Genomic DNA, 27,249 nt, shown 5'->3' with positions numbered 1-27,249 from the left:
ATTAGGCTATAAGTTTAGTATTTTGTTGTTATTTTTACAGTATCACTGAATTATAAACTCGTGTTCATATGTTATTTCATTCACGCGTTCAGACGTTACTAATACCCGTGTTACATATTTCACGCGAACGAGGGAGACCTTTATTTTGGAAGGTCGGAGTCGTATGTGCACGTTGAGGCTAGCTTCTCTCGACCGTTGCTGTGTGCAAAAACAAGGCCTGGAAGATGGCGACGTATGTGGAGGCCGTCCGAGGCTCTCACAGCATGGACAAAAGCATCACACTCCCACCGGACGAAATTTTTCGCAATTTGGAAAATGCCAAGAGGTTCGCAATAGATATAGGTACTAACGAGCACTGAACGGTGACGTTTTTTGAAACATTTATAAGATGTTTTTGCGTGCATCTCTGGTGGGTCGTTGCTGTCTGAGAAAAGCTGAGAGTTGTTTCCTAGGCAGAGATGTTGGCTGACTGAAACAAACGCACAGTATTGACAAATGTAGGCGAGGTTGTCGTTAATAACCGGCTATCTTGTCCAGGTAAAGCCGATAAATGGATTCCTGAGTTGTGTAGTTAGCTATGACACATCAGACCGTGGTATTGGGGTCATTTATGCTAGCTAGCTAGCTAGCTAGCATAGCTAGCTACTTAAACGATTAAGGAACAGAAAGGGGCTTTTGTTGAACATCCTTTAACGTCGGCCGCAAACATTCCCTCAGCAGATTGCTTCGTTTAGTCCCACAGAGGGTGCTCTAGTAACAGCGGATTTCTTTGACAGGTGGTTCTTTGACAAAGCTTGCTTATTACTCCACCGTTCAGCACAAAGTTGCCAAAGTAAGGTCCTTTGACCATGCAGCGAAGGTAAGCTTTCAGGTAAGGCTCTTGTGCTTCCACTGTTAAGGAAATGACCTTACATTCAAGCTTCTGTTGTGATGGCTTTGGACCGCGTTGATCTAGGCCTGTATAGCTGCTTCACTGGGAGAGGTGGGGCATCCTTTGTGGGTAGATTTTTTGGGGGGGAAATCAGATTGATGTACTTTTTTGTACTAACAAGTGGTCAAGGTGTACTTGGTCAAGGTGTACTTTAAGTCCTTCTGTGTACAATACACGCTGAAGCTCACATTTCTGTAGTTATTAGACGTCCACGTGTCACAGACTGGTTTGTGTTTAAGGCAGGATAATGTAAGGACAGTTGTGTCCTCATTTATGTTCTGACTTGTTTCCCTAATTCTGGGGGTGTAGCAAGAGAGTGATGGAGAGCCTCTGTATGAGATCTCGGTGCAGGAGGAGATTACAGCTCGTCTTCATTTCATCAAGTTTGAGAATACGTACATCGAAACTTGCCTGGATTTCATTAAAGACCACCTGGTCAACACAGAAACCAAAGTCATCAAAGCCACAGGCGGAGGGGCTTACAAGTTTAAAGACCTAATTGAGAAAAAGCTAAAACTTAAGTGAGTGGAGTTAAACATGCACACTGACAAATTAGCTCTCTGTAGATAAGCTGTTAGACATGTTGATGTTCTGCGATAACTCGCGTCAGGGGCAGGTCAATCTAGGTTGATGTTTGTTGATTCGCAGGGTGGATAAAGAGGACGAGATGTCTTGCCTTATCAAGGGCTGTAATTTTGTGCTGAAGAATATCCCTCATGAGGTTTTTGTGTACGCAAAGCATGGAGACTCTGAGTTCCGCTTCCAAAATACACACCCAGACATCTTCCCCTATCTGCTGGTTAACATCGGCTCCGGGGTTTCGATAGTGAAGGTAACTTCCTGAGCCTGCAGTGTTTTGTATCCATCTTTGATTATCTAATTCCATTTAGTGATTTAGGCATTCTAAGGTAGTCATTTATTCTATCTTTCAAGGTTGAAGCGGAGGACAGGTTTGAGCGCATTGGTGGAAGCTCTATTGGTGGTGGGACATTTTGGGGTCTTGGAGCTTTGCTCACTAAAACCAAGGTAAATTGCAAGCTGACTGTGTCTGTTTGATCTCACATCCATTCTATGCCAGTCCCAGATTAATTTTCATGTTCATAGTTTTCCATACTGTAGTAGTTATTCATTCAAGTTCCCTCCCACAATACCAGAGATTTGATGAGCTTTTGCAGTTGGCCTCCAGAGGGCAGCACACCAGTGTGGACATGCTGGTTAAAGACATCTATGGAGGTGCATATGGATGCTTAGGACTGACTGGTGACCTCATAGCAAGCAGCTTTGGGAAGTCTGCCACAGCAGAGAAAGGTGATCCATACGAGCCTCAAGCGTGTGTGTTGGATGTGGCTGTTTTCATTCTTTGTTACCAAATAACTACACTTTTGCAACAGTTTTTTTACATTCCCGCTGCCAAAAAAAGCCGATGGCCTTTCACCCAGTTGTGTGTCAGACCTCTTTGACATTCCTGTTAAGAATTGGAGCAAAGGGTCTTGCCTTTTCCATGTAGTGCTGTTTTTCTGACAGTATGCTACGGGTTCAGAAATATCACAGGGAAGTTGCAGATAGTAGACAACATAAGTCTGGAACAAGAATGTACAAAAATAGCAGCATATAACGGTGTGTGCAGCGTAACATCCTAGTAGTGTGCTGTTTGTTACACGTGATTTGCCACCCTACTGTAAGGGACTTGAGACACCTGGCAATGTATGTACTTTTGGGAATTTAAAAAAAAAACCTTAGAGCACCTTTATAGACCTTGCCTTTCTCTGACCTTTCTGTCTGCAAAGATGGTTGGTGAGTTTGACTTGTGCTCTGTGCTAACTGATCAGAGTTCTCCAAAGAGGACATGGCAAAGAGCCTGCTGCACATGATCAGTAATGATATCGGGCAGCTGGCTTGCCTGTACGCCAGGCTACACAACCTCAGCAGGGTGTACTTCGGCGGGTTCTTCATTCGCGGACACCCAGTCACCATGCACACCATCACCTACAGCATCAACTACTTCACCAAGGTATCCACTCGCCTCATTTCAGTCCAGTGTGATATCGAAGGCATAACCAGCATGTTGACCGCTGAAAGCACAGCAGCACGCGTTGCTCCATATAGAGACGCTCTGATGCAGAGTTAATGTGTTACGCTGTCGTACTCGAGGACCGTTAAATGCCATGTTGTATTTTTCTTTGCAGGGAGAGGTGCAAGCCTTGTTTCTAAGACACGAGGGCTATTTGGGTGCCATCGGCGCCTTTCTCAAGGGTGCAGAAGAAGACAGTATGTGGCTCTCTCTGATGCGTTAAATACAGGTTTAGCGTAAGATTTTTCAAATAAGTCTATGGGATAAAGCTGACAAATCCTAAAACGAAGGATAAGAATTGCTGTGAAATATAGGGTAAGCCACTAGGTAGTGGTATTGGGCAGAGGCACAAGGCCGTCGGATTATGAGTTGCCTCAGTAGATGTCAGAGCCGTGGTTCTCCCGTTTCTCTTCAGATCCAAATCAGTACTGCTGGGGGGAGAACTATGCTGGCAGCTCCGGGCTCCTGAGCGTGTCACCCGAGCTGAATCCCATGCAGCGGGAACGCAGTGGAACAGTGAGCACCCCACCTCCCTCCCCGCCCGAGAACCACATTTCAGTAGCCATGCAAAGACCTTTGTTTTCCTTTTACATGCATGGCAAACATTTTCTACATTGTAAATATGATTTGAGATGATTGACCTTCACTTACCCAATCGTGGTTTTTTTTGGGTTGCCCATAACATTTTTATTTCACTTCTTTTCTATTCATCCATCTTCTCCCTCTTTCCCTAAACTTTTCTCATCAGTTTCTTGTAAGTACCGCTCTGCAAGCTTCATTTGTGGCTTCCGTTCTTTTGGCTTTTTTTTGGGTTGCATTTATGCATATGCTTTTGGCATTAATTATAGAGTCATAATTATGTCTTAATTCCCTCGTTCTCTCTTTTCACCACTCATCACATTTAAGTTCATTCCCAGCATTCCAGAGCGGATGCGTAATGTACACGGCCACCGGCCCAACCGAGCCAAGCGATAAATAACTGAAGTGCGCTTGGTGTGGATGTGGCCCTCACTGCCTGTGATGAGTACTGGCAGGGCGTATTCACCTACCAAGATATTGCCTACTCAGCTGCAAAAGCTCACGCTCACCGCACCGCAGTTTTCCCATACTAATGCTAGACGTGTCGGGCTTTTTAAAACTTTTTTTATTATTTGCCATCCTGGCCGCCCCGTGATGTAGTCCATCTCTTTTCGGAGCGGCATTGCCCCTCAGTTGTGCCGCGCTGCCCCTGCCGACGGGTTGACAGTTACAGGCTTGCCTATGTGTGCCCCCCACCCCACCACACCTCACCCCACCCCACCCTTGGCCTCTCTCCCCTCCCGGCTCCAGTTCGACATGCTGGAGATGGACCGTCTGGAGCGGCAGCTGGTCAACCTGCCCTTGCTCCAGGACTCCTCCTCCTACATCCCAGACACGGTGGACCTGACGGAGGACACCCTGGCTAGAGAGTACTGGCTCTGCTGCTTTGAGGAGGCGCTGGATGGGGTGAGCCTTCCCTGTATGTTTATTAGGGATTATTTATCTGTTGACATTTTTATTTATTTTCCTTATGGTACATTAAAAAAGTTTGTGTTAGCTTATATACATTAGATCTGCAGGTTTTGGAACTTTTGTTTACAAAGCATATCAGGCTACTTAAAACTGAACAGGATAAGGAAAAACGGGAACGGTTCAGCATACTTTGTCTGTCTTATGTGCCTGGAATACAGAAGGGCAGTAACAGGATGGGCCTGACCTCTTGTGGTGTTTGCCTTATTTCTTTTGATTGTTTGTTTGATTGATTGATTGATTTTAATTGTTCAAGATAAATCCAAATATGTATGCAAGGAGGTTGTAGGGGGTTTTGAGTTCTTTCTGCGCTGTGCGCTCATAGGTGGTGAAGAGAGCTATAGCCAGCCAGAAAGACCAGCCGGAGGCAGCCGAGAGGGCCGAGAAGTTCAGGCAGAAGTATCGAGACAAGCTGCAGACGCTGCGGCACCAGCCCTTGTGAGGAGAGCAGCCCACCCGCGGCCCTGACACACACCCACACACACACACACACGCCCACGCCCTCACCCTCGAAAGCTCTGCTCACCCACGCAAAGGAACGCGGTCTCACCGCTGCCCTGCGGCCTTCAACAGTGACCACGTTCATTCTATTTGGCGTGTGCATGAGTGCATGTGTTTGTGTGTGTGTATTTCACAATACAACGAAGCACATGGGGGCACACGCTCATTTTGTACTCATTTGTGTCTCACTGGCTCGGTTAGAGATGAAACGAGACCCTGGGGCGGCTTGTTTGAGTTGTGTGTTACGCGGTTTGAATGCCTGATTAAGACCTACTTGCAGCTCCTCGCTGGCATTCAGCATACAGGCAATATTGCCATAATGGTTAACCTACGGTATGTTGACATCTCTCCGTTACCTTCTCGTCCATTTAACCGTTCTCTCGTTTCTTTTCCCTTTTCTGAAGTGCTTATGGATCCCTTACTGTTCGAAGTCTGCTGGACACACGAGAACATTGTTTGAATGAATTTAACTTTCCTGACCCCTATTCTAAGGTTTGCCTTAATGCCTCTGGCTTCTTTTTGTTTCGTTTTTAAAAATCATTTTATTATTGCAGTATGTGTAGATAATCAGAGTTTAAAAAGTGTAGGTTATCACTCTGGTGTACTGGGAAAGGAAAAAGCCATCAAAGACTGTAAAAGCATTGAGGGGCGGGATAGCTTTTGTACTTATTGGAAATAGTTTCCTCATATAACTATAAGCTTCAGGCCTTCAAAAGGTGTGTGTGTGCGCGTGTGCGCCCGTAGATCAAGCAGAAGGAGAACGACCTGGCGCTGAAGTCTTATCAGAGGGTCCTGAAGACCCTGGAGGAGCTGAGCTGGGAGCAGAGGCAAATCGCTTTGGTCCGAGGCCTTCTGGCCGGTAACGTGTTCGACTGGGGAGCGAAGGCCGTGTCTGAGTGAGTCACAGGGGAAGAGCACGGCAGGGGGACGCACAGTGTTGGATGCCGAAGAAAAGTATGTTCTCATACGCCAAACTTTTTGTTTCCCAGCGTGCTTGAGTCAGATCCGGAGTTTGGCTTCGAAAAGGCAAAACAGCAGTTGCAAGGTACAGGATGTTTACTTTGCTCCAGATCCATGAAGTGATGGCTTTTTTGTTCTTATTTATTTATTTATTAGCTTCATAGAACCATATTCAGTCACTATGTTGTATTAAAAGATATGCAAAACGTTTGAGATCTCTTTACAAGGAACCAGGGCCAGTAGTTCGAAGTAGGAAATCTGACATTTCTCGTTGTGTGTGTGTGTGTGTGTGTGTGTGTGTGTGTGTGTGTGTGTGTGTGTGTGTGTGTGAGAGAGAGAGAGAGAAAGAAAAAACTCTCCCAACACTTCATAAACTCCTGCCAATATGTTGGTTGAACTGACTACCCATTGAGAACTTTTGGAGGAGTTTTGTGTAGGAGATCCATGCACTCTACTAACACAGAATAGTTACGGGCCAGTGTCATGTGGTCTTCCCCACCCGACCAGTCACGCTTACTTTTGAGGAAGTAGAATGCTTAGTCAATCTTGAGTAAGACATGCTGGTAGCATGTGAGTGCATAGACTTACAGCCTTAACCTTGACCTTTAGGTCTTAGAGCCTTACAGACTTCAGTTTAAACTTTATATCCTTAACAGGGTGTTTAACAGGGGGAGAGACTATTGGTGAAACATAGTGGTGAAGGAATACTGGTGAAAGGCAGTAACAAAGCAGGCCATGTTTTTATTTTGTGCCTCGGTTTCCCCCCCCAGAGCGACCCTGGCTCGTCGATACCTACAACCAGTGGATTGAGAGGTTGAAGGTGAGAAGGTGGTGTGTCACGCAGCACTTGTCCTGCAGCCCTGTAGTCTTTCTTCAGACCAGCACATTACCCGCTGGGCCTGCTTAGCACGAGACTTGTCTTTCACACATGTCCTGTTTCCTGTGCTGCGTCCTTCGGCAGGGTCGTGATTGAACGCAAACGCTGGCTTTCTTTTGCAGGGTCCCCCTCATAAATGTGCGTTGTTTTTCGTAGATAATAGTGGGATGGACATAATTCTGGGAGTTTTCCCTTTTGTGAGAGAACTCCTCAGCAGAGGAACAGAGGTAAGATGCCACGCTCAGACCCCGCCCCCCCCCGTGTATGGCCACGCCGCCGCACCCCACTGCCCGCGGTCACGCATGCGGATGTGTTGCCTTTCAGGTTGTTCTCGCCAGCAACTCGGGCCCTGCTCTGAACGACGTGACTAACGGAGAGCTCCAGATCCTCACTGAGAGAATAGCAGCCATGGATCCAGCCATTCAGTATGCACTTGCTCGCCTAACCCCAGCCCTCGCAGCAGAGCTCCGGGGTGTTGTGTGATGTTATTGATGGTCTATTTTTCCTTTCGCTCCCAGGGCCAGTCTGAGCGAGGACAGGCTAACGTTGGTTCAGAGCGGCTCCAGTTCTCCCTGCTTAGACTTGAGGTAAGAATGTTGCTCTGGGATTTTAACCATTGAAGAGTCTCTCAGTACAATTGCACTCCAAGCCGAATACCCCGTTCAGACACCACTCCCCTTCTCCAGTCGGCTGGACAAGGTCCTGGCCACGGTGGTGCGCGAGCGCGGCACGGACCTGGTGGTCATTGAGGGCATGGGTCGCGCCATCCACACCAACTACTATGCGGCTTTGAGCTGTGAGAGCCTGAAGCTGGCCGTCATCAAGAACTCCTGGCTGGCCGACCGCCTTGGAGGCAAGATCTTCAGTGTAGTCTTCAAGTATGAGGTTCCTTCCATAATCCAGGGGCACCATTAAAGGACTTTTTCTCAACTCGGTTGGGAGGTTACCATGGTAAGCACTAGCGGCCTTGGGGAGCATGTAGCCACTCCTGCATATCTGTTCTTCTCCTGAGGTTGATGTGATTGTATATGAGATGGTGGAATTGGTTTTTCAGTTAAAATCAATAATAAGTGGGCTATGGTTGTCACGTGTGTACCTGCTCTGAAATTGAATGTGCTTCTGAAATAACCACTGTTATTACATTTTGATAGCAGGGTTCTGTGTGGGTGGGTGGGAGGGTGGGTGGTGATGAGATTGAATTTAGTTATTCTTGCGCCAGATTCTGCCAGTGAAAGACACGCCATAAGATTCTGGTAAGAATGAAATAACTCGCGTAACGTTAGATTTCAAGTTTGGCCCACGAGCTGCGCGACCTTAGGTAAACCCGCTGGTGATGAGCAAACGTTCAGTATTAAACCAGCTTTGACAGAAACACTGATGAAAACATTAAATATTAACGGGACGTCTTTGGAGGCCTGTGTAGCTCTCCACGTTACGCAGCGCTTCAGTGAGCATGGCTCCAGTATACACGCGACTGAGTTCCGTTCGAACCCTTTTTGCTGACGTGGTGCTTCAGGACTAGACCCTCACCTCCGCTTACTCTGCGGTTTTGGTGGGGCATGGTGGCGGGAAGTATTTTTGCTCCAGAGACCAAGCGTTTCTGGGCTACTTTTTGATTTCGATAGGTAAAACTTTGCCTAGTGTGTACGTGCCTTGAGCCGCTGTCAGTCTGCTGAGCAGTTTGAGAAGAAGATGCACCGTGACAAATCCGAATAATCTGAGAAAAAAAGAGAAATCGGTATTCATTGCCTCCAGAGAAGTTGTAGTTAGATATGTATGCATTATTTTATCTCTCGCTGCCATTCAGAGATGCTACTGATGCAAAGTTTCACTTCATGCATTTAAGTCATTTTTTTGGGTGATTTCAGACTGTTGGAGCTCTGCAGTACCACCAAGTGTCAGTATTTCACCAGTTACGTGAAGCTGCTGGTGAACGATGGAGGTTTTGTTTTGCTGCATTTCTGATTGAACTGCTGCTTTCAGCAGTGTGGCACGCAGGCAGTTTTTCTGCCTTTGGCATTGTTTTGTTTCCACACGTGGGCAGGATGCTGTGCAGAGTCGTTGAACACACCTAGTCCGAGTCATGACCCGAGTCCGTGTGTGGTAGATGGTGTGGCGCGCTGAAGCCATGCTGGACTAGATTTAAAGGTTTTTAATCAGGAAGGGGAACACTGCTTTTAGAGTGGCAGCGACATTGTCGTCAACCAACACCGTCTGGCGCTTTACAGCTCTTAACACAGCACTCAAGACAGTTTGGTGCTGGTAATTTTGCTTGTTTTAAAACGGACAAAAAAAAAATCCACTTCAAGGTTGTTGAGCACAACATTGCTGTGTGTGTGTGCGCGCGCGCGCGTGTGTGTGTGTGCATGTGTGGCGCATTTTCGAAAATGTTTGTCTACCCTAAAGAAGTGTTTGTGTTCAAGGCAGTGTATGGCTGAACATCAAACGGGTCTTGTGCTCACACTTTTGTAGCGTTATGTGGATAAAATCAGACCAGAACATCTGATTGCACAGAATCAGGCACTTGTAATGTTTCTGCTACGGTGTATCATTATTGTATGGGTGTGGGTGTTTTAAGAGGAAGACAAGCTGAATATTATTTTAAGGGCAGCTGACAAAACAGAGGAGCAATCTATGAAATTTTGTTACCAAATCATCATAAATATCAGTTGCAGTCATTTAACAAGAGTCACTGGTATCTGCCAGTGTCGCACTTCTTGGTTGTAATTCAACTTCAATCTTTTTTGTAAACATGAAACAGGCTTTGATGCCAGTTAGCCTTTTGGGGAACACACTCACCCCTGTACTCTTAGGGTGAACTAAGGCATTATACCAGATGTTTGCTGTGGAATGTGTTCATTTAAGTAAGAAAGTCCTCAGTTTGGCTTTAAAGGTCCTGAAGGTACCATCTGAAAATGTGTAAAATCAGTGTTCTCACGCTCGCTCGCTCTCTCAGACCAAAGTTGTCGCTATTGTCTCCTGTGTTCATAAATTGTCTTGCTTTAACTGTAGCCTCAGTTTATGAGATTTTGTAAAATCATGTGTAAATATGTGTATACATAATTGTTGGGTTAATTTACATTGGCAAATGTTTGAGATGTACAATATTTTAGCAAAAAAAGAAAAAACAAAACAAATATAAATATATATGTTCCCTTGACAATCAGATGTTATTCAGTGTTAAATATATTTTACAATGTGTTTACACAACAACTTGTCTTTTTTTTATTGACTATATTAATACATTGGGTTTTGGGGGGCAGGAAGAAACTAAGCTCATTTGTTTAAGATGTCGTTATTGTGGTTCGTTTTTTAGCACTGCAGATATCTTGTGGGGTTTTTTATATTCCTATACCTTTAAATTTTTAATTATTTAAACACAAACAGTTGCCTCCAGGCATTGTTAATTAAACTGACAATTCAGGTAAATTTTAAGGAACAACATACAAAATGTATTTTCCCACCTCCACTGTCAGTAGATGCCCATGCATGTGCGTGTGTGGTTCACTCACTCGCCCACAAGCCAGTGGATTGAAAGGTCGAAGGTGATGGGTGTGACCACTAAGCGCCAGGGCCCGCAGGACATCCAGAGCAGATAGAGGCTGAGCAGCGGTCTGAGTGCAGAGCTGGTTTTGCGGTTTAGTCTGAGTGGAGTACAGCGACCCCTCACCCCCACACAGGGAGCGCTTGATAAAGCAGTCACAGACAAGATCTCTCAGACCCCCCGTGCTAGTGAGCTGTCGCACCCCCTGCTGCTAATCAACGCACTGTTATCTGTTCTATCATATTTCAGGGTTCAGCCTCTGTATATTACTCATCCTTTTTTCATGAAACTTGGTGACTTCCTGTAGTAATGATATGAATGTAAAAACATTTTTTTAAACACAGTCTCTGCACAATAGATGACTGAGGTTGTTGCCTTACTCTCGCTGGTGTCAGCCAGGAGTTTTTGAACATCAACTCTTCTGCCCTGTGGTAAGCAGCAATGCTCCACGTGTTTGGTAATATTTGGGAGAACAGTGTGCATTGGTCATTTAAATTATGACATCGTTAAATAGTAGGCTAATGCTGTTGTGCGTTAAACTGACATCACGAGACGCACGCTCCTGTTACTGAAGTTTTCACTTGTCCTTTTTGTTCTTTCTTTCAGTTGGACTTTCCAAACTTAATTTTTGTCAATCCAGTTTCTAATTGGTTTGCAGTTGTTGGTTCATCTATCTTGAGCTATTTGTAATATAAACTATGATGGCAGTTACCTAACTAGCTAACCTTCTTCATCCCATACTGACACACAATATACCTTTCCTACGATAGATGATGAAAAAGCCATTCATGGTTTTCCACAGAGAAAAACCCTTAATTTCAGTGAAGAGGCGAAACTGATATGAGGGTTCTGTGCTGGACAGCGCCTTTCTCTCTTCAGTCTGCTGCCACGGCAACAGTGTAATGGAGACAAGATGCTGATCCAGGATGGAACAGTGAGAAACCTCACAGGTGGAGAATAATCCATAAGGAGCCATTTTATATACAGATAAAACTGGATGTTCCCAGATCCCTGTCCTCTGAAACCGTTGTGAGGGCCATTCAAATGAAGAGCACAGGCTCTGGCTGCTGAAGGCCACAGGACGGGCAGACTGGTGCGTGGCCTGCCCCTGTGTACAACGGCCACGTGCACATGAATGAATGTGTCATGGTTATGCGATTCATCGTTCCTCCCATACATGCTGTAAGACCCTGCTGCAATAGATGGAATCTAGTGGCATTTTATACACACAATGAAAAATGATCTTGTGCTGACCTTATGGCGATGTGTTTTCGTTAAAATGTACTCTTTGGCTAAAATGGTTTTCTTTAAGGAAAAATTAATGACTCGTGTTTCATTTGTAGCATAAGGGTCCGTTTTTACTTGTAACATAAAGGTTATGGCCTATTGCCAGACAAGGTTACTATAGACAGTAAAATACAATAAAACATTTTGTGTGGTTGCTGATTAAGAAGATGAACATGGTCTAGTGAACTTATAGAATAACAGGTGTTTTAGAACTAAGCCGAGGTGTTTTAGCCATAAGGGGTCAAAACAGAACTCCATACATCCTGATTTGCTCATCAGAACCTAACGGCGATTAAAAGTCGCTGCCCCAAACTACAATCCACTGCTCTGCGTAGTGTTGTTCACTGTATCGTATAGCCTAGTTTGGAAGTTTAACGCTATCCTGTCCCCTTCTTTGTAGTTAGAAAATGCAGCCAATATATGTTCTAGCTTTACTGGCTTGGGAAAATGTCTCTATTGTGCTAGATGTCACTAGAGTGTTTGTAGTTTGTGAATCCCACACCCTCCTCCAGGAACGAAGAAAAGAACAAAGAAAACATTTTTGAAAATAAATGTTCTTGCAATTGTTTAGCTCAGTCATTGCTGCTGTTGTTATTATTATTATTATTATTATTATTATTATTATTTCTTATTTATTTATTCATTATCAGCTACTTGTAACAATAAGAGGTTACTTTTAAAATATAAATACCATTGTAGGCTGCATTGTATTGACAAAGATTATCATATAGGCTAATCAGCATTCATACAGGTTTATGTTTAAATCAGAGCTTACAAATTGACGAAAATAAGCATTGATTTAGCCTGTTCTGCTTTGAACCTAATAACGATGATTCAACGCTTCTTTGCTATCTGGGATATGTTCTTAACTTTATACTGCATTGGGAACATGTCCCGAAGTCAAAATTAATTCGCATCCAAGCGAAATAGTGCTGAATCTCAGCTGCTAATTAACGAAGCCCTGCACCATAATGAATATTATCCCGCGGTTTATTTTGCAAGTAACTGGGTTTTTTGGGGCGGGGGGTTGCGCGTCTGGTCTCCTGTTGCGAGCATCGCTGACATCAGTTCTTGCGGACGCGCGCTGGGGAGCGCGCTTACAGCTCGGACCCTTGCTACCTCCAGCAGTGCGCTGTGACGGTGCTCGCATTCAGCAGCCGAGAGTCTTCCTCAGTGTCCTGGACCCGAGACGGAGGAAGAAAACCCGGGTGAGGTCGTGCTCATCATGTTTTGGCGCTCGCAGATGACTCGTTATCTCCAGGGTTTTGTAGAAAACGGGCTTTTGCATGTGCTCTTAGGAATACCTGCATCCCTCGGTGTCTTTTGTCCGCTTGCGCGAAAGCAGAAAGGCTAAAGAACTTTGTCGGGCATTTTAATATTTAGGATTTCGTGAACCTTATGAACTGCATTAAAGTTGATTTCCTAAACTTGTTTATTTTTAATTGCGTGTCCCTTGCACTGGTCGCGGTCATGTCATGTCTTTCGCATTCATTAGCGATATTTTTACAGAACACAGGCGTTTGCGTTTAACATTTACAACAACAAAGTGAGTATATGTGATATAAAATACTTACTCGCGCAATGGCTCTTCTGCGGTCAACACCTTGCGTGCGTGTTTGAAGCGCTTTGTTTAGAAACGGTCTCCCGGTGTGATATCCCGCAATTACAGGTGAATTTGGATAAGACGCTCTTGCTTTCCAAACGCAGCGTTCATTACACGCCAGCGTAATCAGCGCTAATCTCTGCGGAACGTTATCAACTTCATGCAAATATAACTGACATTACATATGGCTTTTCACGCACCCACTTGTTTTGCGGAAACTCTTAGCCGGCGCCAGTAGTGAGTTGTCCGCGCTGGGTTTAGTAAGCGTCTGTATTGTACAGTCTATGATCGCAGTGTACAGTTTTACAGTCTATTGCCAGTCTATGATCACATCAGCCGGTGCCAGGGTTAATTTTGGCCGCCACGCATTTATCTTAGTCACGGGCGCAGCTTGCCTTCCCTCCAAGAGCGATGCCAGTAAAAGTGTCCAGGACCCTGTCTGGACATGTCAGAAAGTTTCTGAATTTTTCTCTGAAATAATTCTTTGGCGGTGGGAAACTGGCATGCAAAAGTCATGACGCGGGTCCAGGACTGTCTGCTGGAACAAAGGGAGAGGGCTCCACTGGTCTGGGATTATTTCCCAGATGCTTCATGCATTGATCCTTCAGGTCAATTTATTTCCTTAGCTGAAAGCCTCAGTCTCGGAGGGGAAGTTTAACATTCCAGAAGACGTTGAAGGTCAGACGAAGCATCAATAAGCATGAATGAGACACTCGGACTCGGGAATCAGTGAAGAGGCTTGTGCTCGTCTGGTCCAGAAAGTGGATGTTCTGTCACTCTTCAGTTTTCTGACCATTTAGCCAGGCAGCAAAACTTCCTTTGTTCAGATACAGAGTCCTGTATTTATGGTCGTGTGTGTGTGTGTGTGTGTGTGTTCCTCTGCTGGGAGAGTCTGAAGCAATCTGCCAGGGCTCTCAGTCAAATGATTAGGGCCCACATCATGGGAAGACCAGTACAGTCCAGTCGTGCTACTGGGAAACAGTGACAACTGATTGCACTCCACATCTGTTATACCTACTGCAGCTTCTTTTTCTCTCTCTCTCTCTCTCTCTCTCTCTCTCTCTCTCTCTCTCTCTCTCTCTCTTCCTCTCTCTCTTCTGAGCACTTGGCAGCAGATGGGCTCTCCTTATGGCAGTTTTGACACCTAAGCTGCGCCACTGGGTTTCGAGTCTTAGACACATTTGAAGCTGCCAAAAGTAGCAGCAAGGGGTGTGAAATCCCTGATATTGTCTGAGAGGAGACAACAGCTCTGTTTCCCGATCGTGCCTCGTATTCAGATGTGCTTATTCTCTCACGTCCGTGTCTGGCTCAGATCATCTATGGTTTGCAGAAGCCGACTAAATAACTCTTGAGGAGATTCACAAAAGTTACGCGCACAGTGCAGAAATCGTTTAAACCAGTTCGCTAATGGAAACATGGAAATTCCTCTGACGTCCTGTAGGAGTGAATTTTCAATGTCTCACTCATTTCTGTCTTCTGTCTCAGTTTTGTTGGAGCTCTCTGTTTTGCCTTTGTTCTGGTTGTGCCAGATTTGTCAGGCTTGTCTCTTGACCGTGGCTAATCTGTTCACCGTGTGACTGGCACTCTGCCGAGCACTTTGCCTCTTTATCTCACTGACAAGGCGACTCTCATGCAGCAAAATCTGCCCTCCGTCCAGTTCTTTAATGTTTTATTTCTCTCAAAGCTGTGATGTTGGTGGGGGATCTGCTTTAAGATCCCCCCCCGACTTCATTTTTGGACCCTCCGTGTGCTTAAAGCTCGGTTTTGGGGGACCAGCTGCTTGTAGGTTAATGAGAATTTAGCTGAAATTTGCAGTCTGATAAATATTAAACTGATAAGCATTAATCTTAACCGTGTCATGCTATTCTGGGTTCTTTTCCCCTTCAAGAAGATCAGTTAGCAGTGTGGAAAATATATCATTGTACTACAGAGGGTGGTCAGAAGAGAGCACAGAACTGAAAGAGAAGGAGAATATTTTATCATCCCATTTTTCCAAAAGATTACAATTATTCTGTTTGTTTATTTTTCTTTGTAATTTGACGTTCATTTCTCCGATCTTATTTGCCAGTGGCATATAGAAACAGTAGGCTACAGCAGAAGGCGGGCGGAGGCACAGACATAGCCGCCCTTGGAAGGTGGAGGCGTGGCCGCATCACACCGCGCCTTAAGCTGCGATGCATTCCAAGGCTCTGGAGCCTCTGTAGATGGCCCCGAGTTCACGGGTCACACAGGCTCCTCTTAAAGTGTTGCTTTCAGTAACCTCAGAGAAAGAATGTAATGGATGCTCTACCAGCGTGCTGAGCAATTACAACTGAAGCCTAATTATTTCATTGGAGCAGACCGACTTCCTGAGTCCTTGTTTCTCCCTCTTTGCTGAATTTCCCAGCAATCCCATCCGACCCCCTGCTGCCGTCTCGCTTTGTTGAATAACACACGAAATCGTTGGCTGCCTGCTGTGAAATAAGACACAAGTAAATCTCCAAAGGTGAGCTGGGAACGGTTTTCCTAGCTTTCATAGTTTTGTGGAGAACTCTTTTGTGCTGCGAGTATTGTTTTGATCTTTCAGAGAGATACGCTCGCCCTGCAAATTTCATTTGCACTGACACATGGACATACAATGAGTGGTTAAGTGGGTCGATCTCAGGGGAGATGGAGGTTAGGGTACTTGCCTTTCCTGTCTTTGTGTGGCAGGTATAGAACAGGCTAATTAGACACACGCATAAGAGAGCGAAGCTGAGCGATGGCCTCCAAGCAAAACGTTCATTTATGATGGACTAACCAGTGATAAAGGCTGCATTTCTGCCTGTTTACTTCTCCTTTGATGGAGCCAAGTGTTCAAGTTCAACAGATATTAACTGAATTATTAATTTCTGAATTACTGAATACTGAATTATGAATAAACCTTCACAAATCTGTCAAATTCTCAACCATATATAAATCTGAAGAAGATTCCAGGTGAGCAACTGCAGTGTACTGTAGTAAAATATGTAAAGATGTTCAGAATCACAGTGAAGTGCACAAGGTTTCCAAAGAAACAGGATGTTTGGGACAGAGGTCCTTCATCAGCTGTGCAAGTAAAGTGCTTGGAGGTGGATGCAGTTTATATTAGAAAAACTAAGTACGGAAAATCAAAGAAAAGAGCTACACATTTAGTTGACATTTTTATCCAAACCAACAGTTATGGCTGAACGCAACTTGATCAATTGAGAGTTAAGGGCCTTGCTCAAGGGCCCAACTGTTGTATTTTGACAGCGTTGGGGTTTGAACTGGCAACTTTCTGATTACTAGTCAAGTACATGAACCACTGAGCCATCACTGCCCAGGATAGGGTCTACGGAGAGTTGAACTGAGATCACTGGCATCAAAGTCCAGCATGCTAACCATTACACTCTCAGAACTTCATGATTTAAACATCTACTTTTTCTACCACACCGGTTTCACATCCTAGAACTTCACAAGCAATTTGTTTCTGGCCGAAATGTCTTGTTTGTCTGGAAACCTTGTGTTCTTTCGCTTCTTTCAGTGTTTTCACTACCTATATATATATGTGTATATATATATATATATATATATATATATATATATATATATATATATATATATATATATATAAACATCAATCAGACCATCCCTCGGTCATATCATGCCCAAAGCATTGCTGAATGCTGCCTGGCCTCCACATGCCTCTACTCTGCTGTAGCAGATGTTATATGTGCTCACGGTAGCTTTTGTTTACGAGCCTGCGATCCAGGCCATGGGACATCCTGCCATGTTCAGTGGGGCGGTTACAGCCACCTTCTCCAAACCCCTCCCCAGCGGACTCTGTGGCGCTTTGCTTCAGGCATTGACCTGTTTTCAAAGCGCCACCTGCTTGGCATGATCTGAAAGGCCCACCATGGTCTGCGATGCACCACCGCAGGCTTTGCGCGGGCTTGCCGGAGGCAGAGAGAGCGCCCTCTGTTCTTTGCTTCGAGGCGTTGTGGCTTTTCCCTGCGAGCGCGAGCTGTGCGCACCAATGGGCGTGTCCCAGTGTGGCTCCGTGTGTGCATAGGCATTGTCAGAACTGAGAGCCTCTCAAAAAGGTAACACTGGCTTTGGGGTGCTCTTTCATGCAAAGATGCTATGTGTTCCCATAATTACTTTTCTAAGTCTGTGTCATGCTGAGGCCTCACCATTCATTTTTGTGGAGCTGTGATAACTGTGACTGTCCTCTTTGGGAAGATGTACGGAGCAGCCTAAATCCACTCTGTATGGCTGTGAAAGGTACACAGCTGCCAGAAGACAAATGGAAGTGGTCAGCTTGAATTCCCAGAAGGAGCTCCTACAATAGCACTACAAATTTCCCCTGGCACCGTTCACGTCTCCTTTCTCATATGCAATTTCCTCCACTTATCTTTTGCTTAAATATTCCTCAATAAATGCCTTTGGTTGCCTACACACACTTACACAGAGGGCTGTTTATTTATTTATATATATATATATATATATATATAAATTCCTCACTCATCCTCTATTTCCTTCAATCTCAGAGCTTGAGGGTCCTGTGTAGTATCTTAGCTGGTCCCAGGACTGCACTCTTCTGGATGGAGATCTCGGATGTTGTTCCTGGGATGTGCTGGAGCCCAGTGTGGAGGCCACAACAACTAGTGCTCTGTTTACCACAGGAACCACTGGTGCCTTCACCTTCCACATCTTTTCTAGCTCTTCTAGCCTCTATGTCTGGTTGGTTAGCCATCCAGTTTCACATCTGGACATTCCACAGGATCTCAGCTTGGTGATTCTCCACCACCTTTGAGGGTGTATCCCACTTTGACCTTAGAACTTCCAGCCTGTATTCGGTTTCTGTGTACTATGCCTGCTACTTAATTCTGGCGTTCCACGTATGCTCTGCCTATTAGCATCTTGCAGTCCCACTGTTATGTGCTGGATTGTCTAAGGGGCAAGGCCTGCATCTGGAGTCCTGCCTGGTGTGGTAGATATCTGCCTCCATTGATCTTGTGTTCAGAGCTTGTTGCTGTGATACCAGGATTAGTGCCTCCGTGCTGTCTTTCAACCCTGCCTTTCCTTGTGGCCTCTTCATAATTCCCGTTTGCCTGTGGGATTCCAAGGCACTTGTAGCTGTCCTCAACATCTGCTGTGTTACCTTCTGGTAGTACGATCCCCTCTCTTCTAGCCTCCTTCCCTCTCCTTGTGACCATTTCACCACACTTATCCAGCCTGGACAACATGTGAGGCCTGACCTAGATCCACCAGCTCATCTCAAGTGCATTACTAAAGACTGGGCAGCATTCATGTTGCCCTCTGTGCTTCTGAATAATGGCCCAGTAATGGCCCATCACGTGTCACATCTTTTTTAGTGCCTCTGCCATCACTGGGATCTGTTTCTCATTAAATGTGTCTTTAGGAAGATGGCTGATATTCAGAACCTAAAGCTAATGTGACCCGCAGCTTTGCAGTACCAATTAAAAGATGGTAGGGGTAAGAGATTGGCGTCATATATTCCATTGGTTCCCACCCTTCTGCTCTGTGCTAGTCGGTTGCCCCGAAAGCATGCATTCATATCCTATATCACTATTAATCATACCGTAACTACTCATCCACTACTACCAATCATAGTCATATCCTCCACCACTCCTACCAATCAGCCATGTCCTCGTCCACCATTAATTATACAGTCATGTCCTCCACCACTCCTACCAATCAGCCATGTCCTCGTCCACCATTAATTATACAGTCATGTCCTCCACCACTCCTACCAATCAGCCATGTCCTCCTCCACCATTAATTATACAGTCATGTCCTCCACCACTCCTACCAATCAGCCATGTCCTCCTCCACCATTAATTATACAGTCATGTCCTCCACCACTCCTACCAATCAGCCATGTCCTCCTCCACCATTAATTATACAGTCATGTCCTCCACCACTCCTACCAATCAGCCATGTCCTCGTCCACCATTAATTATACAGTCATGTCCTCCACCACTCCTACCAATCAGCCATGTCCTCCTCCACCATTAATTATACAGTCATGTCCTCCATCACTCCTACCAATCAGCCATGTCCTCCTCCACCATTAATTATACAGTCATGTCCTCCACCACTCCTACCAGCCAGTCATATCCTTCATCTCTTCTCCCAGGGAGTGATTGTAGCAGACACAATACCCAAAAGACATTGCTAAGTTGCCCCTCCCCCGTGTAATAGAAGCACAATAAGTGTTCTAAAATCTTGGCAAGGATTGTGTTGGTGAAAAGCACTTGACAAGTTTGACAGCATTATTTAGGGCCAAGTTTGTTAGTCATCATAATACTGAGATCATCGTTAAACGGTAGGCTGGGAAACAGGGCCCGGGATGTTGGTGAGTACAATTATGGCCTAAATAAAGTCTGAGGGCACAATTCTGAACCTCAGTTGATTTTGGAGTTTTGGATTGCTGTTGATTGCTTATACAGTGGTGTTAAAATAGCAGATTCACCCCACATTACATTTACATTTACGGCATTTAGCAGACGCTCTTATCCAGAGAGACTTAAAAAAGTGCTTTGTCATTTACTCATAGAATATCCTAGTACAGTACAGTAGGTTAGACTCCAACATATCAATGAACTAGAATACTGTAGAATACAGGGATCACTGCTGATGCCTAGAAGTACAAAATGCATAAGCTCTATTTCAGACAACAATCAGTGCAATAAACAATAAGTGTTTGTTAAACAACAAACAGTACCCTACTATAAGTAATAATTTACTTAGTCAATATGGGAGCAGGGTCGGTTGTCCTTTAAATATTATGCAAATAGATGGATCTTCAGTCTCCGTTTGAAGACTGCTGTCTGGATAGCAAGTGGGAGTTCATTCCACCATCTTGGAGCGTTGGAGCATAGTCTCGATGCTTGTCGTCCATAAGACCTGAAACACGGTATTTCATGCCGAGCCGTACTTGAGGTTCGAAGTACTCGAGGTACGCATCGGGCTTTGACCATTGACTTCATGTATGAGAAGCTGGTCCATTTTTGGCTTTGTAGGCAAGCATCAAGGTTTTAAATCTGATACGTGCAGCTACTGGGAGACAATGAAGGCATCAGTGGGGTAACATGTTTGAACTTCGGAAAATTGAAGACCGGTCGTGCTGCTGCATTCTGGATAAGTTGTAGAGGTCTACCCACTTGCCATGTCTCTTTTAGCACCTCATTTGGCTCCCCGTGTTCATCTATGTGACCAACAGGAGGCGCTCTGTGTGAAAATGAAGCCCGGATGGTGCCTGTGTTTGGCCTTGCTGTTCACTTCCTCCAACCCTTCCTCACAAAGCGGTGAGAAGCTGCGGTCGGACACCCGGCGGGGACTGAGGCACGAACCCGCTGTCCGCAGCCACGCCCTGCAGGAGCCTGGGGTGCAGAGGCTCCACGCCGGCCTGCTCTCGCGCCCACCCCTCCGGCCTGAGGACGATGCCCCGGGCCTGGATGGCCTGAGCCCCGTGCGGCTGGAGATGGGTCCCGGGGAGAGCGCGAGCGCGAGGGCGAGGGAGGGAGGTCGCAGTGGGTTCAGGGGCGCCTCGCACACGAAGGACAAGTACCCTCCGGGGGGAGGGTTTCCACGCAACGGCAAGAGACACGGGCACCAGCTTGAGCACAGGCGACACGGCCGCAGGGACAAGATGCATGAGAAAGGTGCCTGTACAGATGGGTCTTATATATTGATTAACGAATTCATTAGGATTAATGATCACATGTTATAGGGCTGGATTGACAGGCGAAAAGGTATTGGCTCCAGGCCTGATATATTGATTTATTGAATAAATTCAATCATGCATGCAGATCTCTTCACAATGGCAATAGCTATGAGCATTTTTACTATTATGAGTGTTTTTACTTTTCCCTCTCTCTCTCTCTCTCTCTCTCTCTCTCTCTCTCTCTCTCTCTCGCCGCTCCTGACCCTAATACAGGGTTAGGATCTCTGATGAAGGGCGTGGGCAGGCTGGATTTTAACCCCTACACCCTCTCACCCAATCATGACGCAGCCACACCCGCCGCAGTGCCCTCCCCCACCTCTCGCATCCCGGTTGCCACAGCGACCAACGAGCATCCCCCAACTCTCCCTCCGGCCGCCACCAAACCCCAGGTATCCCGCTCAGCTCAAAGTGTCCTTGAACACAGAGCTCTTTTGTGCTCCGGGTGTTTCTAAAAGCTTCACTTTGGGGCTTTTTTTGGAGCTCGTGGAGGGATTGTATCCCTGTTTTTAACGCACCACTGAGATCTGTGCTTTCCACATGACGCGAGTCTCAGAATGGTGGTGTTATTGTAGAACAGAGGGTGGGACAGAACAGTGCATTTGTCTGACGAACAGAATTGGGCAAATTTGGCAGTTTGCCTGGTTTCATTGACTTTTTAAAGCCATGATTTTATAGCATTCCCTCGTCTCCATACTCTCGTGTAAAAAAAAAAAAAAAAAGTTCACGTTTTTTAATTTAGGGTTTGTTTTTTTTCTTAATGATTTTTAGTTTATTTACAGTTCGTTGCGTGATATATGTGTTGTGAGAAGGCGGATGCTGTTGTCCACTGGAGTGTGTGGTACAGACGCACAGCTCACACCTCACGTATAGATCCTCCTGCTGTTCCTTCACTGCAGGTGCACTACACACATGGGACTAGATGTGACAGGTTTATTTGGTCCAATCCTTGTTTCTGTATGACAGTATATGGTGCGTATGGAGTGGGCCTGTGGGAGGATCTCTCGCTTCTTATTACATGAGCCAAATTACCCCGCTCCCCCAGTGAATGCTGGGTAGGGTAGGGGGTGGGGGCGCTTGTGTGTGTGTAAGGTTGTGTGTGTGTATGTGTGTATGTATGTACAGGGGAGGTGCACTGTGTCAGCAGGGCAGGAGGGAGGTGTTGTTTTACCACCACCCCCCACCTCCATCTGTTCTCCTCTTCCTCTTTTGCTGGCTCTTTCTCAAACACGCCCCCCCTCCCTTTTTTTTTTGTACACAGACTACCGACCGTGTTGTTTTTGGAGTCCCGTCGTTGCCGTTCGTGTATTCAGAATGAGGATCCTGTTTGGCTGTGCAGTGAGCTTGTGAGCACAGGCAGACGCGCACACGCCGCACCAAACACTGTGTTTGAGTGGACGGCTGGGTGCGGCTGTGCGTGCGTGTCTTTAGCAGTGCTGGCTGAATGGGCGGGTGTGCGTGGTGACTTGGTGCACAGCCTGTTGGGTAACAAAAGCATGCCCTCTCCCCTGGCGTGAGAGAACTGTCAGACTTGTGCTCCCGGTAGACGTCGTGTGCTTGCACGGATCTGGCATCAGTGCCGTGAATTCACCCGAGCTCCTCTTAATTAAGCTTCGGTCAGTGCCAGCACTCAGATTAAGAGCCTGGTGAACCGCAGTTCGTTTTGTAATGAATCTCACTGCCCACAACTGCAGCTGGCTCTGAGGGACGTCACAGAGGGCCGATGATGAGTGTAAGCTGCAGGGGAAACGGAGAATCTCGAAGTGAATCATTTCAGGTTTTTTCAGTGGAAAAAAAAATACAAAATCACAACTGTCTTAAATGAGACATAAGCAAAGGTTTGTCTGCTGGGTTTATAGGCTAACTTTGCTGTCTTAACTTGTAGAAATACATGTATTAATTTACTTTTCACTGTGGGAATACTTAATTTTGTACTATTAATGTTTGAAAGTGGCTTACTTCTAAAGCCATTTTCAGTCCAATCTGTGTAATTGTCATTAGTGTTAGTAAACACACACACACACATGCAGACTTCACAGAACTGAGTACGGGTGAGTGTGGGGAACGTAAACATCCAAAAAAATGACAGAGCTGACAGAGCCTCAGGTGATATGACGCAAGGATAGAACGAGTTGTAGAACGCACACCAAGAGCATGAATGACACTTAGCAACAGTGGGCCCAGTTCTCTCTGCTGGGTGCCAACCGTGAAGTAGGAACTGCAGCGTTTCTGACACTTTAGAATGAAGGCATGCTTTCACAACTCTATAACAAATCCAATATCAGCTCTCAGGAACTAAGTCATGTGTTCAATTAACACTTCGATAAGTGCTCGATCCCATATGATTGCCTGGTCTTGTATAATGAAGTGGAAACCACCTGATTTGTATTATACAGAGATGTGTGTGTGTGTGTGTGTGTGTGTGTGTGTGTGTACGTGTACGTGTACGTGTGTGCATGTGCACCCAGAAGGCAGGCCATGGACGAGGTCAGGGTGAGGTGTCGCCTACATTGGACATGGCTATGTTTGACTGGACAGACTACGAAGATATGAGGCCTGTGGAGAACTGGCCATCCACCAAGAAAAAGGGTACACCCCTGCCTTTCCAAGCCCACAGGAGAAATCAATACAAATGTTTAATTAACACAAGCAATTTCAGTTCTCAGCAATAGGAAAGCAGACATTCGTCTTTTATAATATCCACTATTGATTTGGGAACCTGAGGATGCAGTTCCAGCTGTAACAGGAATCAAACTGGGTACCATTGTAAAGCGTTTCTATATAGCAGGACTCCCATATTGTTTTTATTACTGTTTGTATTTTGCATATTGTTTATTTGTTTGTTTATTTGATTGGAGCAGACAAGCGACGCAGCAAGAACTTGAGCAGTGGCAACAGGACAGTCGGCGCTGATGTCATCGAACCGTGTGACCATCACCTCGACTGCCTCTCTGGTCAGTACCGGCACAAACCGGCCAGCGGCCTTCCGGCATGATTGGACCGAAACCTGCGGCCGGCCGATCTCTGAAGCTTCCTTTCCCTCTGCCACACCTTTATAGGCTCCTGCTGTGACCTCAGGCAGCACGAGTGTGAGGCCCACAACCGCGGACTGAACAACAAATGCTACGATGACTGCATGTGTGAAGAGGGTGGGTGTGACGCTGTTAATGGCATCATTGCAGTAACAGCACCCGTGCATCTACTTCCTATAACAGTTCCCTTTTGTTCTTGTTGAGGAGGACCGGGCATATTCCTGTCCCCCAGTACCGCGAGCTAAAGAATTGTGGGCATTGTTATTTCCTCCTCCAGAAGGAGATAAGCCTGTTGTGGGGCTCTTGGCGGCTTTTTCTGTTTGGCCGTAAACTCGCACGACTCGAACCTGGCCGCGAAGCCCGCGCGTCCGCGGCTCGGTCTCGGGTTGAAATCGAACGCGACGTGAAATGCTGTCGTTCTCTTGCGAAGGTCTTCGCTGCTTCGCCAAGTTCCACCGCAAGCGGAGGGTGACGCGGAGACGCGGGCGCTGCGTGGAGCCCGAGACTGCCGACGGCGACCAAGGAGACTTCATCACTGTCTAAGCCCGAGAGAGACGTCGAACTGAGCACAGCCCTACAACCCTCCGTCCCATTGACTGCAAGATAACAGGAGAGTGGGTCAATAGATCAGGCTGTCTGGCCCACTGCTCGTGGTGGTGACCATACGCTGTGTGTTAACAGTCAGAGGTCCACTTCTTACCTACATGTTGCTTGTACTGTACTTATGAATTTGTGTCTGAGGAGAATGAAAGCCCCCCCCCGCCTTTTTTTTTTCTACAGGCTGCCCTATCCTGGCACATTGCTGTTTTTTTTTCCCAGTAGTGAATGTTTACCTGTTTTTCAAAGTTTTATTTATGGTGCTGCTCGTTATTTGAAGATACAGAAGAGCCATTTGCCAAGGTTGGCTTTAGCAATAGAAGCCCCTCTAGATGGAGAAGCAGACGTGAATGGTCTCTCACTCTAAAGTGGAGTGCATATTTTTTTCTGTTCAGTACTTTAATGAAGTTTACTTTAGTGGGTGGCTGGTCTTTGTGTAGTCTGTTAGCTATTCTACACTTCACCCTGGGGAACAAAACTGAATTTGTGCTTTTTTGACTTCAGTATCCTAATTAAACTTCTACAGTGACTCATCGATTTTCTTATTGCACATAGGCAGAAGTACATTTGAGCCGTTGACCCTTTCGATGGCCAAAAGACCACTGAGGCGTGGAGAAGGTCGAACAGAACCCATCTCCTGTTGCCCTTTACAGCAAAGGAAGATACAGACCACAATCTTTCCCACCATGGAATTAAATTGGCTTAAAAGCTTATTTTTCCCTTCCAGGATCCCTTGGTCTCCAGGCACTGGGGTGTTTAAAGGTGACTACCCACAAGCCTGCGAGTGCGCACGGCCAGTTCCCCTCCCCGTCTGGGAGGTCTGAGCGGTACAGGGTTTGTCATTGAGTCGTGAGGACCTTGGGCAGTGCAGGAACTGCAACACAGACTGCACGGCGGAGCGACGCGTACCCGCATGTCATCCGTGCTGAGAAGTAACGCGTGCCGATATGGCCGTCTAGGGACTGCCACGCACTCCACCTGCACAGCTGACAACCTTCTTCTGCGCTCTCTCTCTCTCCGTCTGCTTATTAATTTTCTAGCACGTCTTGTGTTCCTTTCTGATGCATCACTCTCATTCATACACTGTCTGTTAACGCCCAATTTTTTTTTTTTTAAGTTACAGGAAGGGCATTTACTCTCTCTCGCTCTCTCCCACACACACACACACACACACACACACACACACACACACACACACACAGGTTTGACCTGCCTTTCTTGCACATAAATCTCCCTCAGAGTTTGTATTTGTCCCTCTACTACACACACGCTAATCAGCGTGATCAGTACCACTAAATGCTTGCAAGAATAATATTAGCATTTGGCCATGTCACCTCCCAGCCCTAAAAAAGGAAAGAAATAAGAGACCAGCACACTGACTTACATGCAGCTGATTCCATTTTCCTAATGTATTTTTAATACTGTCTCTGCATGCTGCACTGTGCTGGATGCTAGGGACGCCCAGACTGTGATGGATCACACCCAGGCGTGCACTGGCTGAGTAGACTGGCAAAAAGGAATTGCTCCAGGACCTGCTGCGAATTGTAAAATACCCTATAAAGCATGAGAGCGAGAGAGGTAGAGAGAGAGGTAGAGCGAGAGAGAGAGGTAGAGCGAGAGAGAGAGGTAGAGAGAGAGAGGTAGAGAGAGAGAGAGAGAGAGAGAGAGAGGCTTTCAGGAGCAATGACATTGTGCACCATCACAGTGGGTATTACTTAAATCTAAAAAGTAATGATGTCAATTGCAACACGCAGGGAAATTTTACCACATCTGATGAGAGAGGCATTTCATAATGAGCCCCGCTGGTTCTCTCTGGTTCTCTTTTCATAACGTGCACTAACGCAGCGGATTACGATTTGTGCACAGACATAAATCCACAATGCGTCCAAGCTCCAATATCCACTACGCGGGCGGAATCGTGAGGCTAGCTCCTCTAGGACCCGAAGCCCCAGCACGGTATTACTCAGCCGAGGGCTAACGGAAATCAGAGGCCAAAGGTCACACCTGCCACAGCAAGCTTGAGTGAGTAGGCAGGACCCATCTGGTAGACGCGTGCCACAAAACAAAGGGGAGGATTCCCCTCAGGGCAGGAGTGAAGCCCCGAAACAACCCTCCTTCCCTACGGAGCTGACTAACCTCGACTAATTCATTCAATCAAACCTTAAGAGTGACTTACACGTCTAATGAACTGTCACTGTATGGACAATAGCCTACAGGCCACATCTGGCTAATTGAAAAGAATGCATGATCCATCAAATTGTTGACAGTGTTACATATAAACGTTAATTGATGTTCTCCTGCTAAATAAAATGTTGTACATCAGGGAACAGTATTGAATCATTCATTTAAAATGTACATTTTGTTAACATATTAACATATATATGATACTACTTCAGGGAAGGTTGTTTTCCTTTTGGTTGACAAGCCTGCCTTTGAAACTCGAACCATTCTAATAACATAGGCCAAGTACAACAAAGAACATGGCTGATATTTCACAGAGGACAACCAACTCATTTCTATTTGAGGAATCCCTTGATAGAACAGAAAATGTCACGATCCAACGCAACTC

The 27,249-nt window shown here is 45.9% G+C and overlaps 2 protein-coding genes across 8 annotated transcripts; both read left to right on the top strand.

The window, feature by feature from the left end:
* Positions 1-210: 210 nt before the first annotated feature.
* On the top strand, positions 211-7,823 carry pank4 (pantothenate kinase 4 (inactive)). Of its 5 annotated transcripts, none has more exons than XM_035520156.1 (20): positions 211-342; positions 777-859; positions 1,241-1,452; positions 1,580-1,763; positions 1,865-1,957; positions 2,086-2,239; positions 2,761-2,942; positions 3,118-3,199; positions 3,418-3,518; positions 3,751-3,756; positions 4,332-4,487; positions 4,876-4,988; positions 5,456-5,543; positions 5,796-5,947; positions 6,041-6,096; positions 6,782-6,831; positions 7,011-7,115; positions 7,213-7,313; positions 7,407-7,475; positions 7,575-7,823. In XM_035520156.1, the coding sequence occupies exons 1-20, from the start codon at positions 225-227 to the stop codon at positions 7,801-7,803; spliced, it is 2,334 nt and encodes a 777-aa protein (XP_035376049.1). In that variant the 5' UTR covers positions 211-224; the 3' UTR covers positions 7,804-7,823. The 5 variants fall into 5 exon arrangements, with proteins under 5 accessions (XP_035376049.1, XP_035376047.1, XP_035376050.1 ...); XM_035520154.1 differs by having other exon boundaries at positions 777-871; XM_035520158.1 differs by having other exon boundaries at positions 247-325; positions 777-871.
* draxin (dorsal inhibitory axon guidance protein) lies at positions 7,749-27,004 on the top strand. 3 transcript variants are annotated; one of them, XM_027024690.2, is made up of 7 exons: positions 7,749-7,839; positions 20,551-20,992; positions 21,268-21,443; positions 23,520-23,640; positions 23,913-24,005; positions 24,111-24,200; positions 24,514-27,004. In XM_027024690.2, exons 1-7 carry the CDS (start codon positions 7,837-7,839, stop codon positions 24,624-24,626), a joined length of 1,038 nt encoding a protein of 345 aa, XP_026880491.2. In that variant the 5' UTR covers positions 7,749-7,836; the 3' UTR covers positions 24,627-27,004. The 3 variants fall into 3 exon arrangements, with proteins under 3 accessions (XP_026880491.2, XP_026880482.2, XP_026880476.2); XM_027024681.2 differs by lacking the exon at positions 7,749-7,839 and adding an exon at positions 12,686-12,927 and having other exon boundaries at positions 23,523-23,640; XM_027024675.2 differs by lacking the exon at positions 7,749-7,839 and adding an exon at positions 12,686-12,927.
* The last annotated feature ends 245 nt before the right edge of the window (positions 27,005-27,249 follow it).

This window comes from Electrophorus electricus, chromosome 20, assembly GCF_013358815.1.
Source record: "Electrophorus electricus isolate fEleEle1 chromosome 20, fEleEle1.pri, whole genome shotgun sequence".
NCBI classification, from domain to species: Eukaryota; Metazoa; Chordata; class Actinopteri; order Gymnotiformes; family Gymnotidae; genus Electrophorus; species Electrophorus electricus.
Note: the sequence above shows the minus strand (reverse complement) of the source record. Positions and strands in the feature narration are given on the sequence as shown.